The sequence below is a fragment of the Brassica oleracea genome, chromosome C4 (assembly GCF_000695525.1).
Source record: "Brassica oleracea var. oleracea cultivar TO1000 chromosome C4, BOL, whole genome shotgun sequence".
NCBI classification, from domain to species: Eukaryota; Viridiplantae; Streptophyta; class Magnoliopsida; order Brassicales; family Brassicaceae; genus Brassica; species Brassica oleracea.
The window spans coordinates 11,856,832-11,868,596 of NC_027751.1; the positions used below are offsets into that span (position 1 = coordinate 11,856,832).

Below are 11,765 nucleotides of genomic sequence, written 5' to 3' on the forward strand. Positions count from 1 at the left end.
AAGAAACTTGCATTTTCTTTAGGATCAACTAATTTAGATGTGTATAAAAACTAAAAAGCATATACAACAAAAGGTTCTGTAAATTTAAGAGAAACTAAATTTTGACCCGCCTTTAAAAATGCGGATATATTTTTTGTTTTACATTTTTTTTTTGAAATTTAATTTTTATATTTATGTTTTTAGTTATATTTGTGTTTTTTTTCTATAATATTTCTCTTAAATGATTGATAAAAAGTTTTAATCTCTCTATATATTAATTGAGAAGTCGCTTAAGTGATTTCTGTTGATGTGTCGCTCATAGGAGAACTTTTCAAATAATTGTTATAATTTGATTGGTTGATGGTTTTTTATTTTTTTATTTATTTAATTAAAGTTTTTAAGAGAAAACTAACCCTAGAATTAACTAATGTAATATATTTTTCCAAACATACAATTAAACATCTTAAATATAGATGAATAAATATAATTTATGTATAGAAACAATTAAATACCATAGATTACATTATATAAATTGATAATATACATTTAAATACATATGATACTATAGAAATAATTATAAAATAGTTTTTAATATATTTATATTAATAGCGAATACAATAAATCATAGACTGCAGAAAACAAATTAATGCAAAGCTAATAATATTAATTAAACTCACTCATTTACTCTCTCTCTCTCTCTCTATATATATATATATATATATATATATATATTCTAAAATGTTTCAAATGAATGCAAAACAGTCAAATATATAATTTTTTTAAAAAAATTCATCATTTTCCAATGACAATGTGATATCATAGATAAATTATCACTTTTAGAAAGGATTGAAATATTTTTATACTTTAAAACATAGAAATTATATTGTAAGTCATTTAAAATTATATTAATCAAGAAATGTTATTTAATTCATCTATTAATATAAACATATGAATTAAAATTATTATATGGTAAGTCACTTAAAATTATATTATAAGGTAATTCATTAAAATTATTATATAGTAAGTCATTTAAAATTAAATTAATCAAAGTATTTTTCACATGCTTTTCCTAGACTTAATACTCTATTAACATAATTCATATAGCTTTGATTATAAAATTAGCATGTTTCTTTTGAATAGTAAAAAATAAAGGAGACATAAATAAAAAACAGGAGGGAAGAATAATAAAATATGTTTGTTGTGTTCTTAGTTCTGTTATATTCTTATGTATTTAATTTTATTTATTTGTCGAGATGCATGTTTTTTTGTGCTACTATAAATGTGAGCTAATTATTTTTATGTGTTTTTAAAACATTGTGATAAATTGAGCAAGAAAGATCAATAAAAATGACATGTTCTACAATTGTTAAAGTCAAAGATAAAAAAATATAATGTAAATTGCAAGTAGGATAAATTATTTAAAAATAATAAGATGTATATTTTGCGATATAATAAACTTTTAAAATGTACAATGATAAAATTTTATACAAATAAAAATATTTTATTTTGATATCATATTCGATCTCACATTAATATTAAGTATATATGCCTAAAATAACAACATTTTGTTATTTAAAAATTAAAATTATTTTTCTTATTAATTAATCAGATTTAATTAAAATAAGTATGTCTTAAAGGAAGAAATGGTTTGTTTAACCCATTTGAATTTTACGGTAAACATTAATCAAAAAATGAGTGAAAAAGTGTGATTTGACAAAATTATGAGAGTAATTACTTAGACTACTATTTTCCTAACACATGTTTTCAGGTTTACATTAACTAAATTTATCCATGGTTTTGCAGAGATAAATCATACTATATATTAATTTAGAAGTCACTTAAGTGATTTTATCTTAAGTATTGTTAATAGGTTAAGTTTTTAAAAATAGTTATAATTTGATTGTTTGTTGACGTTTATTAGTTATTTATTTTAATCAGATCTAAAAACAAAAATTAACCATAGAAATAATTAATATAAATTACCAAATAACACAAGTAATATTACAAATAATGATATGGTAACTAACCGTAGAATTGGAGAAATAACATATATGTTTTATCAATTTCTTTTTCTTTATCAATTATTTATATATAATTAAATAAAATACTATAACCTTTTTTTATCGAAAGAAATTTAATGGTTATATATTTTTATATAAAAGAATTAGTTTTGTAGATAAAGAATTATTAGAAATTTTTATGTTTTCTAAAGTCCACACAAAACGTTTACAAAATATCTTCATGATAAAAGCATTCGATCATTGTATTGGTCCTACACAAAAAAACTCTCTTTTAATTTCTTGTAAGCTAGAGCATTTCTGATATTTTTTACGTGTTAAAATAAAATATAAAATAATTCTACAACCAATTATGTGAATTAATAATAATATTGTTTTTTTCTGTAAGAAAAATATTTGTAATGACTAAAGTTTATGTTGTTGAACTATTTTAAATCTCACAGATCTTCTAAAGAAAAGATACTGAAATTTTTGATTATCCAACTATTTTAAATTTTAAATAAATTATAACAATGTAAACATAATATATATTTTTCATATAATATAATTACCTGAAAAATTGCCAGTAAATATCTAGTAATTATATTAAAATAGTTAAACCACACCTATATAAATAGGTCATATTATTGGTTTAATGGAATAGATCATATATTTAGGAGAACGGATGGGAGTAAAGAAGATACTAATTTGATTCCTGAAAAGAGTCTAAAATAAATAATTTAGAATTTAATAAAAAGGAAAAAAATATTGCGTAGTAATTAGAAAGCACAGCTTTTTAGCCTTATAGGGTTAAAAGGCTCGCCGGTGAAAAAGAGGGGAAAACAGTAGAAAACACACAATCTGCAAAACAAGAGCGTCACCAAGAAGCCATCGTCGTCTTCTTCTTCTTCGCGCGAGAGGCGTATGTACAAATAGTCCTCCTCACACACTCTTCTCGCACTCTTACCTGAGAGAGAAAGAGAAATGGCGAGCCCAGATAAGCCGTGGAGGGCTGAGTATGCAAAGTCGTCGAGGTCTTCCTGCAAGTCTTGCAAGTCCCCCATCAACAAGGAGACCTTTCGCCTTGGAAAGCTTGTTCAAGCCACTCAATTCGATGGCGTCATGCCCGTACGATCCCCTCTCTCTCTCTCTCTCTCTCTCTCTCTCTTTTCTCTACTTTACTCTTTTGCTTGTTAGTTTGAAGTTTCTTCTCTCTGTTTACCAAATGATAAAGTTACTTCCTTTAGGGGCAAAGTTGGGGTCTTTGTCTTCTATACATTGCTAATTTCGTGCGTATGAGTTATCCCTGGGTCTACATTTGCATGTCGAGCTTTGTTTACTTTCTCAAACTACATTTGTAAAAAGCTCCTCTTTTGTATGCCTTTTGAGTTTGTGTGTTACTTGATGACTGCAAAAGATTCGTGCTTTTCTACATTGACATATTTAGACTGCTATTCTTTCTGTTTGGATGATCATATAACCATATGTTGAGCCTTAAAGTATACTTTGATTCTTCTTATGCTGCCAATTATAATCACAATCAGCTCTCTTGTCTAAGAAGTCTGTCCTGTCATAGTTTTAGTTCCTTCTTCCTGCTCTGCTTAACTTCCCCATTCTAACTTTATGTTGCTTTAACTCCAGTCAAGCTAACGTATCCTCTGTGTACTTTATTTGTTCTCACGCAGATGTGGCACCATGCTTCTTGTATACTCAAGAAAACCAAGCAGATTAAATCGTATGTAAAACCTATGCTACTTTGTTGAGATATTAAAACCGTTCAGCTATCAACCTTTTTTTTTTTTTTTATCTCTTGGTTTTGCTAGAGCTGATGATGTTGAAGGCTTAGAATCACTTCGTTGGGAAGATCAGCAAAAGATTAGACAATATGTCGAATCTGGAGCAGGGAATAATACCACAAGCACGAGCACGGCCAGTAGCGGTGGCAATGCCAAGCTAGAATATGGGATTGAAGTGTCACAAACTTCTCGTGCTGGGTGCAGAAAATGCAGCGAGAAAATCTTGAAAGGAGAGGTATGGTGTTGTTCTACTTTATCTTTCATACGATCTCACTGGTTGTAGCATTTTATATGAACCTCTTTTTTTTTTTTCATTCTGTTGGTTATTGTAATGCTTCCTTTTCCAGGTACGTGTATTCTCTAAGCCTGAAGGCCCGGGTAACAAGGGGTTGATGTGGCACCACGCAAGATGTTTCCTTGAAATGTCTCCCTCTACTGAACTGAAAAGTTTGTCTGGGTGGGGAAGCATACCAGACTCAGATCAAGAAGCTCTTCTTCCCTTGGTGAAGAAAGGTCAGCAAGCAGCCAAAACTGGTAAGAGTCTTAAGGTGTTCCGTAATGAATTGAGTTCCTCCTTACAGAAGCCTCATTTGCACTACTGTTGCCTGATGTCTTTCTGTTAATTTCTTTTGGCACAACAAATTCAAAAGCAGGCACAAAAAGAAGAAATGATTCTGATGACAACGAGAAGTCAAAACAAGCTAAGACTATGTCTGCAAGCGGTGCTTTACAACCTTGTAGCAAAGACAAGGAAATGGAGGCACAAAGTAAGGAACTGTGGAACCTGAAGGATGACCTGAAAAAACATGTTACAACAGCTGAGTTGCGGGAGATGCTTGAAATAAATGAACAAAGTACAAGAGGATCAGAACTTGATCTGCGGGATAAGTGGTAAGTTACATTGCTAAGCTGTTTGGAGGTAAAATTGCTTGGAAAAGACCTTCTGAAACGTCTTTTGTTCTATTTCTATTACTGTAGAGTGGATATTCTTACAAATGGATTAGAGACTTCGATGCATAATCATATTCCTGACCTATCTATCTTTTTGTTTCTTTTTAGTGCTGATGGCATGATGTTTGGTCCACTCGCTCTCTGCCCTGTTTGCTCTGGTCATGTTTCCTTTTCTGGAGGAATTTACCGATGCAATGGTTACATTTCGGAATGGAGCAAATGTTCTCATGCCACTTCTGATCCAGTCCGCATCAAAGGGAAGTGGAAAATCCCTGAAGAAACAGAAAATCAGTTCCTTGTGAAGGTAAACCAGTTACTTTGTAGAGTTGATATGGGTCAGGTTAGATCTGGTGGATATTGCATTAAGTTTATCTTTTTCTTATGATTTATTGCAGTGGAATAAGTCGCAGAAGAGTGTGAAGCCAGAACGTATTTTGAACCCTATATCACCCGCTGGAACATCCCAGGGTCAAGGTTCTAAAGCTGCAGCTGACTCATTAAGGAGCGAAAAGCTGGATGATCTTAGAGTTTCAATTGCCGGATCCTCTAAGGAACGCGTATGTCCCTCCTTCAGATATTTTATTTCCAGATTATATTTGCACTTCATTGCCTGATAGAATCATTTTGCAGCAAGCATGGAAGAAGAAAATTGAGGAAGCCGGAGCAGAATTTCATGCTAAAGTTAAAAAAGGTACACACTACACGGACGGTTTAGTGTAGACTATTGTGAACCTGTTTTCAGCTTTAGAATATATCTGTTTCACAAATTTGCAGGTACAAGCTGTTTGGTTGTCTGTGGCCAGACAGATATGGAAGATTCTGAAATGAGAAAGGCAAGGTAGGATGGTACCTTCACTGTGCAGACACTTTTTAACTCCATCACACTTTTTTTGCTCTCACTCTGAGATATTTATGTTTATATATACTTGGCAGGAGGATGAAAGTGGCAGTCGTTAGAGAGGATTATTTGGTTGACTGTTTCAAAAAGCAGAGGAAGCTTCCATTTGACAAGTACAAACTTGAAGATGCTGGTGAGGGCATGGTCACTGTTAAAGTAAAAGGGCGAAGTGCTGTGCATGAGGCATCTGGCCTCCAAGAGCACTGTCACATTCTTGAAGATGGGAACAGTATCTATAACACAACTCTGAGCATGTCTGATCTTTCTACCGGTATCAATAGTTATTACATACTCCAGATTATCCAAGAAGATAAAGGTTCAGATTGCTACGTGTTTCGTAAATGGGGCCGAGTTGGAAATGAAAAGATTGGAGGTAACAAACTGGAGGAGATGGAAAAGTCTGATGCAGTTCATGAATTCAAACGTCTATTTCTTGAAAAGACTGCAAACACATGGGAATCTTGGGAACAAAAAAAGAATTTCCAGAAACAACCTGGAAAATTTCTCCCATTGGACATTGTGAGCTCTCTTAAGCATCCATATCTTTTGGATCTTCAAATTCTTTTATTTTCTTAATCCTTGTTCTGTATCTGTTGTTTCAGGATTATGGAGTAAACAAGCAAGTAGCAAAGAAAGAGCCAGTTCAGACCATTAGCAGCCTTGCTCCTCCATTAGTAGAATTGATGAAGATTCTTTTTGATGTGGAAACATACCGGTTAGAAACTTCTTCCCCCATGATCTCCTCTCCACTCCTCTGTCAGTTAACAGTTTGAAGTACTAAAGTCATTTCTTACAGAACTGCTATGATGGAGTTCGAGATAAACATGTCGGAGATGCCACTTGGGAAACTTAGCAAACACAATATACAGAAGGGTAACTCCTACTCGTCTAGTTTTACTTTTGTTCTAACATAAATATTAGTTCTTACGTTAAAGCTATGTTTCTTTCTTATTTGTTCTTCTGCAGGTTTTGAGGCATTGACAGAGATACAGAGGCTGTTGACTGAAAGCGACCCCCAGTCTTCTATCAAAGAAAACTTGCTTGTTGATGCTAGCAATAGATTTTTTACCATGATCCCTTCAGTTCATCCTCATATTATTCGAGATGAAGATGACTTTAAGTCAAAGGTACTTGCCATAGAACATTAACCATAATGTTGCATCTGTGTTATTTTATCACCTGTTTTCTGTGTTACAAAAAAATATTGCATCTGTGTGTTGCAGGTGAAAATGCTCGAGGCGCTGCAGGACATCGAAATAGCTTCGAGATTAGTTGGCTTTGATACTGATAGCACTGAATCACTGGATGATAAATATAAGAAACTGCATTGCGATATTTCACCACTTTCTCATGATAGTGAGGATTATCGGTTGATTGAGAAGTATCTTAACACAACTCATGCCCCAACACATACGGTGAGTTCATCATGTTTGCTTTCTCTGTCTGCTTATCATAGTTTAATAGTCGTAACTCTTCTAGTTCAACTTCTGGGTTTTGGATTGGTCAGGAGTGGAGCCTTGAACTGGAGGAAGTTTTTGCCCTCGAAAGAGAAGGAGAGTTTGATAAATATGCTCCGCACAGGGAAAAACTTGGCAATAAGATGCTCCTATGGCATGGTAAGTCAGCTGCTCCTAGCCACAGTTAGACGATTGTTGAAGCAGATTCAGTATTTTTGGTTGATTCGGTATCTAAGTTTCGTTGATCAAGTCCCTTGGCTTTACCAAAATAACTCCGCTTTCAGGTTCTCGGTTGACAAACTTTGTTGGAATTCTGAACCAAGGACTGAGAATTGCGCCTCCAGAAGCTCCTGCTACTGGATACATGGTTAGTACTCTCTCATAACCTTACGGAGGGCTCTTTGCAATCTAGTTGAACTTGTTGGAGAATCTCAACTTCCTTCAAATCTCGTGTTTCAGTTTGGCAAGGGGATTTACTTTGCTGACCTTGTCAGTAAAAGTGCCCAGTACTGCTACACTTCTAAGGAAAACCCGGTGGGTCTAATGCTTCTGAGCGAAGTTGCATTGGGAGAAATACATGAGCTAACAAAAGCCAAGGTGAGCCCAAATTGCAGTTTTTAAAAGTTATGCTACTTTCCGTTGTGTCCTTATCTTGAGACCATAGCGTATAACTTATAGCATTCTTACCTTCTTATATGACTGTTCTTTAATGTCTACGATTCTTTAGTACATGGATAAACCTCCGAGGGGGAAACACTCGACCAAAGGGCTTGGCAAGAAAGTGCCTCAGGATTCAGAGTTTGCCAAGTGGAGAGATGATGTGACAGTTCCTTGTGGAAAACCTGTTCCATCGAAGGCCAAGGCTTCTGAGCTTATGTACAACGAGTATATCGTCTACAATACTGCCCAGGTAACTTCTGTTTCCAAATAATCTTCCTATACTTTTCGTGGTTATTCTTGCTGTCTGAATCGAGTAGTTTGGAATGAGAAAGAAACCATCGTGCAAATTAACACTTCAGAACTCTCTTTTGCAACATATACTGTTACTGGTTCTTATATGCTTTTATGGTGTGTACATGGCTGACGAAGTTTGATTTGTTTTTGGACAGGTGAAGCTGCAGTTCTTGTTGAAAGTACGGTTCAAGCACAAGAGATGAGCTCGAAACAAACAGGAAGACAACCTTTTGTTAACTACTGTCTTTTAGGAGATCAAAAAACAGTATGAAGACAAATTTTTTGTCTCTCTGGCTTTGTAGTTGTGTCTGGTTGGAAAACATCCATTACATTTTGTTAAAGATCTTTCTCAGTAACCACTCTTTTGGGTCACTTGTTTAAAACTAATGTTGTTTCTTTGAAGGATCGTTAAAGAAATGGTTAAATCCAAAGAGAAAAATGGTTTGCGGATTTGATTTTTGAGATGCAAAGAATCGAAAAGTCGATAGTAACAAAGTTTCTAGAAGAACCAGAAGTTCCAGTCTCACGCAAGCTAGTCACTTGTACTCAAACAGACCATGGAAACATGGATTCCGGGTAGTAAAGAGATTCATTTGAGCTGCAAAATGACTCATTGCAGTCCATGGACGTTGACGCAACATCACTCATTTGGTTAAGGTTGGAGTCTGAGACTACATGGTTAAACCAACTGTGAAGATCCTGGGGCATATCTTGGGCTAGAACCTTCCCTTGTTCCATGCAATCCTCTTGAGGGAACTTTCTAGAAGCTTGTTCTCTAAGGAGTACCACTTGTGCTTGTAGACTAACAACCTTAACAACACACAAGCAAGTCAAGCAACATGTAAGCACACTAGACATGATGAAGAAAAAAAAACTGGTTTACTTATACACACAAAAATGGTTTGGAACCAAATAAAAAGAACCTGTTGCTGGAGGGAGAAGATTTGGGAGACGCAGCCGTAAATAGGATCATGGAGACGAGACTGAGCCTCGTAAGAGATGGTTCGTACGGCTTCACAACGGTCATGAACAGGGAGATTAGAAATGAGCTTAGAGAAGTTGCTGGCACCAAAGACTTTGTGAATGGCTCCAAAATTAGCGGACCCTTCTTCGTAGCAAAAGTATGGTGCAAATACACAACCTTCTACACATTTCCTACGCAAGAACTTGCATCCTCCACATGGTGAACCTAAACCTCCCATTCTCAAAATGTAGTTACTAATCTATAGTTAACCAAAATATTATCTTGGAGGAAGATTAATACTACTAATGACGATTATATATAGTGCATGAAAGGGTTTATGCAGAGGGTAAAAGAAAAAAAGAACAAGGTGGGATTTGTTATTTTATATAAACTTTTCTTTTTGTGTGCGCAAATGTATATAGTAACTCAATTTGTTAGTTTACATGTGTCTCTCTAATGGCGTACAAAAGTGCAGCTTTATTTTTTCTCCCTCAAGTTTATATACATTGTAGAATATATCTTTTTCAGTATAACTCGATATAAAATGTTATTGTGTTTAATCTTTTGAGGATGAGAATTTTAGAAAATACTTGAGAGAACCATATTAATATTGAGATCCGATTGACTGAGAGATTTCGTTGACGTATAGGACAAAACAATGAGTAAACATGAACGAAACCCATTTTGCTTTTTGTTTTGATTACTATACTTATGTTGTAAATTATTGTTTCTTTATTCATCATGTACTTAATTATTGATTTAGAGGTTACTTTTGATTTTTGTTTAGTGTATTTTCTCTGTCAATTTAAAGGGAATGATTCAAGTTAATGAACATGGAAGTGAATATTATGCATAACTTAATATAGTTATTTTCATATATAAAAAATTGACATACCAACACATATATAGGGTTTTCTAACCTGCATAAAAACAAAGGTTGATAGTATTGGTCTAATGAAATTATTCTAACGATATTTTAGACATTTGCTATGCTCTCAGTTTTGATTAAACTTTACAGGCTAGAAAAATAGACCCATGACGATCCAGCCCACATAACAATCATGAATCATGATTATCAAGAAAATTATTCCGAAATAATTGATTAAGTACAAAAGGTAAATGATTCAAAAATAATGAACAACTGATAGTGGGTTTATCACTTAATGTTGGTTTAGTGAAAGATTAAATATAATAATCAGAAAAGGATTGTGGAGATCAGCACAAGAAACAAAACATAAATAAATCAAGAACTAATACGGCGCTACGTGTTGATTGTCTGTCTATCTTTACAGAGATCATTCTGTTTGCATCTTTCATTGTGTGTTTTATTTAATATGATTAGTCTACTTTATGATTACAACTTACTTGTATATATGAATGTAAATATATAAATGAATTCACTTCAAACACGTTTGGACCACAGTGGTGGTGTATTGGACGTGTAACTAACAATCAGTTTTCTTATTTGAAATCACAACTATGATGAGAACATAACGATAACTAATATTTCTTTTTAATTATTCTACATATTAATTATAATGACCTAAAACGTATAAATGTAAGAAAAACAAATCTTTACTAATTATCATTATAATTTGATTATTTTGTAAATGTTTAGATGCACGTATATGAGCACAGGAAATCATTTAGTAGACCCGTTAATTGTGAAACCTATCGAGAGACTAGTGTTGTTATTCATTGAGAAAGGGAAAAAACACTTGGTTGTTTTCTAACGACCTTGAACATCGGTGAGAGTAACGTCATTGAAAGAACCACCCGTTTCCCCGCTGGGCAAAGTACCTGAGCTGCCGCTATTTTGGACGTTTATCTTCCTTCCCACCATAAAAGCAGGATGCTTCGGAGATGGAAGATTAATGGCGTTATGTCCAAACATGAACACAACAGAGGACATGTCTGGTCTGTCAAAAGGGCTTTCTTGCACGCAGAGCAACCCAATGTGTACGCACTTTATCACGTCGTTCTCCTCATAAGTCTCTCCGTCCATTAACGTATCTATGATCTCTGTTGCTTCACCTTTCTCCCACAGAGCCCAAATCTACAAGACGAAAGAAACCAACATTTTCTTGTTCTTCTGTTTTTTACTTTTTTACCAGTCCCAATCCCAAACTCCTGTGAAAAAAACTGAGTTTTTAACTTACATGTCCGACTAAATTCGAAGATTCTTGGTAGATAGTACTGTTCTTCTTTCCGGTTATGATCTCTAAGATCAATATTCCATAGCTGTAGACATCGGATTTTATGGAGAATTGGCCATCCATTGCGTACTCCGGTGACATATATCCGCTGTGACAATTTAGATTGAAATGTTTTGTTGGGTCCCTCCTAGATGAAGAGGACCAATTGGGGTGAACTTAAGAAATAATAATGCTCCCCCTTTGTCACTAGACTCACAATAATAGAGTTTAGAGAGAGAGACAAAAGAGAGAAAGAAGAGAGAAGGATAAAACTCGTAAGGTGATTTCAAGACTGGATTTGGAGGGTCAAACGGATCCTGATCGGGCTGATATTTTGTGGGAAGCTTCTTCAGTCAGTGGGTTAGAGGTTCACCGAAGGGATTTGGATTTCAACGGTTGGATCTTCTGTTGTCTGGGTTTTCTTGAAGCTGGTCGCCATAGTTCTTCAGCAGAGCAGTCTTGGGTGTTTGGTAAATCCAACGGTGAGATCTTCTCTTATTGAGCTGAAATTTGGCAGAGGTATTGTCGACTTGTTTATCTTGGATTTGTACGGTTGGATTAGTTTCTGGAAGCC

At 34.2% G+C, this 11,765-nt stretch overlaps 3 protein-coding genes across 4 annotated transcripts in view; 1 reads left to right on the plus strand and 2 right to left on the minus strand.

The window, feature by feature from the left end:
- Positions 1-2,799: 2,799 nt before the first annotated feature.
- On the plus strand, positions 2,800-8,419 carry LOC106342785 (poly [ADP-ribose] polymerase 1). 2 transcript variants are annotated; one of them, XM_013781818.1, is made up of 19 exons: positions 2,800-3,104; positions 3,662-3,711; positions 3,800-4,007; positions 4,120-4,306; positions 4,423-4,663; positions 4,832-5,027; positions 5,119-5,280; positions 5,354-5,414; positions 5,498-5,561; positions 5,657-6,140; positions 6,224-6,336; positions 6,418-6,494; positions 6,588-6,748; positions 6,845-7,036; positions 7,129-7,237; positions 7,363-7,445; positions 7,538-7,675; positions 7,806-7,988; positions 8,188-8,419. In XM_013781818.1, exons 1-19 carry the CDS (start codon positions 2,961-2,963, stop codon positions 8,233-8,235), a joined length of 2,901 nt encoding a protein of 966 aa, XP_013637272.1. In that variant the 5' UTR covers positions 2,800-2,960; the 3' UTR covers positions 8,236-8,419. The 2 variants fall into 2 exon arrangements, with proteins under 2 accessions (XP_013637272.1, XP_013637273.1); XM_013781819.1 differs by having other exon boundaries at positions 4,426-4,663.
- Positions 8,420-8,475: 56 nt separating this feature from the next.
- On the minus strand, positions 8,476-9,258 carry LOC106342786 (LOB domain-containing protein 14). Its single transcript, XM_013781820.1, has 2 exons — positions 8,956-9,258; positions 8,476-8,842 (listed from the first exon to the last, which is right to left on the minus strand). The coding sequence occupies exons 1-2, from the start codon at positions 9,232-9,234 to the stop codon at positions 8,579-8,581; spliced, it is 543 nt and encodes a 180-aa protein (XP_013637274.1). The 5' UTR covers positions 9,235-9,258; the 3' UTR covers positions 8,476-8,578.
- A 1,297-nt stretch (positions 9,259-10,555) lies between these two features.
- Positions 10,556-11,765, minus strand: part of LOC106342559 (G-type lectin S-receptor-like serine/threonine-protein kinase RKS1) — a 12,180-nt gene continuing 10,970 nt past the window's right edge. The window contains exons 7-8 of the mRNA XM_013781532.1: positions 11,156-11,300; positions 10,556-11,052 (exon numbers count right to left, since the gene is read on the minus strand). Of these exons, the coding sequence (XP_013636986.1) occupies positions 10,726-11,052; positions 11,156-11,300 (472 nt within the window). The 3' untranslated portion in view covers positions 10,556-10,725. The remainder of the gene's footprint in view (positions 11,053-11,155; positions 11,301-11,765) is intronic.